Source organism: Chaetomium globosum, genomic scaffold (genome assembly GCF_000143365.1).
Source record: "Chaetomium globosum CBS 148.51 scaffold_6 genomic scaffold, whole genome shotgun sequence".
Lineage (NCBI taxonomy): Eukaryota > Fungi > Ascomycota > Sordariomycetes > Sordariales > Chaetomiaceae > Chaetomium > Chaetomium globosum.
The window spans coordinates 1,754,874-1,756,391 of record NT_165981.1 but is presented as its reverse complement, the minus strand read 5'-3'; the positions used below and the strand labels follow the sequence as shown (position 1 = coordinate 1,756,391).

The 1,518-nt window shown below is 53.4% G+C and overlaps 1 protein-coding gene across 1 annotated transcript; it reads right to left on the bottom strand.

Annotated features, from left to right (window-relative positions):
- Nucleotides 1-69: 69 nt before the first annotated feature.
- Nucleotides 70-644, bottom strand: CHGG_08903 (uncharacterized protein; the record flags this gene model as incomplete). The annotated part of the gene is made up of 2 exons (XM_001226829.1): nucleotides 70-548; nucleotides 620-644. 2 exons carry the CDS (start codon nucleotides 642-644, stop codon nucleotides 70-72), a joined length of 504 nt encoding a protein of 167 aa, XP_001226830.1.
- Between the last annotated feature and the right edge of the window lie 874 nt (nucleotides 645-1,518).

Below are 1,518 nucleotides of genomic sequence, written 5' to 3'. Positions count from 1 at the left end.
AGCTGGATGTGAAGTCGACGACGAATACTGGGGAGCTTACCCTTCAGCCACGATCGCTTGTTGTTCGCCTTAAGGTCGCGGAGGAAAGGCGAGTGTGTTGGGGTGCACTGTGTGGTCCTCGTACTCGATGCCGTTGGTGTCGCGCAGTTTGATGTGCGGGATGAAGGTTACTTTTGGTGGGGCATCTTCATCAAACTCTTCGTCGCTTTCCTCGGCATCCCGGTTTACTGCCCCGGATGTCCCGGCTGTTCCGTCCTCATCATCGTCGTCGTCCTCTTCCTCCTTGTAGTCGTCTTCGTTCCCGTCGGATTCGACCTCAACCCTAACTTTCTTGGAGAGCCTACCCTTTCCACGCCCGTTTCCTAGGGTGTTCCCATCCTGGTCGGCATCAGATTCCGACCCCGCCTCAAAATACTTGCTCTTTTGTCCTGTCGAGCTGACGCGTAGTGATCGACGACGAGTGGCGGGCGCGTCGGCAGCTGCGGAAGGCTCTTCGGCTGCCGGTGCGGATTTGCGCTTTCGGCCAGGCATGATGGAATTCGGTTTATCTTCAACACACGAATCTAATACGGCATTTACGTGAAAATATTCGATGTCCCTTGATGACGTCGACACGTACAACAAGCGCGGAGAGCGGCAGCCATTTGGCGTTTCTCGCTCGCGAAAGCACGTGATGATATTGGAGTTAATTTAATTATGTCAGCAACTCTTGCCCTCTGAGCCCTCCCTCCATCATCACTTCATCAGAAGACAAAAGTAGACGCTCGCTGGTACGTGGCGCTCTTTTGGTATTCCCGTAATCTTTATTTTTGTAGAGACAGCCAAATTCTCCATCTACAAGTTGAGCCAGTTTAGACCCTCGATAGGGCTGTCTTTGCTTATAATTCCCCATGCTTGCCTGGCAACCCTTGCCATGCTCAGACGAACGTTGAGTCCACTCGTCAGGGAGGGATCGAGGCCCTTGGCCCTTCTTTTACTTGATAGAGCACCTCCATGTTCGGGGGGGGGGGGGGGGGGGCACGACATCTCTTGGTTGCTAACTGCTCTCCCAAGCATATTTCCTCGATTCTCACATAGGACCCGGGAGGACCACATGCAAGCCCGCCAACAAAGATGCGCGGGGCAAGATCGCCATGTATGACGTCTGCCTCTTGTGGGATCGGAACACCCGCAGACATGCAAGACATGATAGTTGCAAAAGCAACGTTGTATCCGGTTCCCAGCGGACTCCTGTCCATGAATTCCCCACACGTTCGGGGCCGGCCGTCCCCGCATGAACCACACACACACCACACTCCTTCCCCACACCCATCCGATGCCCCTCTCCGACTCCAACTTTGACATGTGAGTGTGGAGGGTTGGAATGTGTAACTTTTTTATCACACGTATTTGTATTTCTGCAGAACACAGCACCCAACACAACACAACAACACTACCACTCTAGCCCACACACACACACACACACACAAACACAAACACACATACACCCACCCACATACCCACAACCCCCCATCAAAA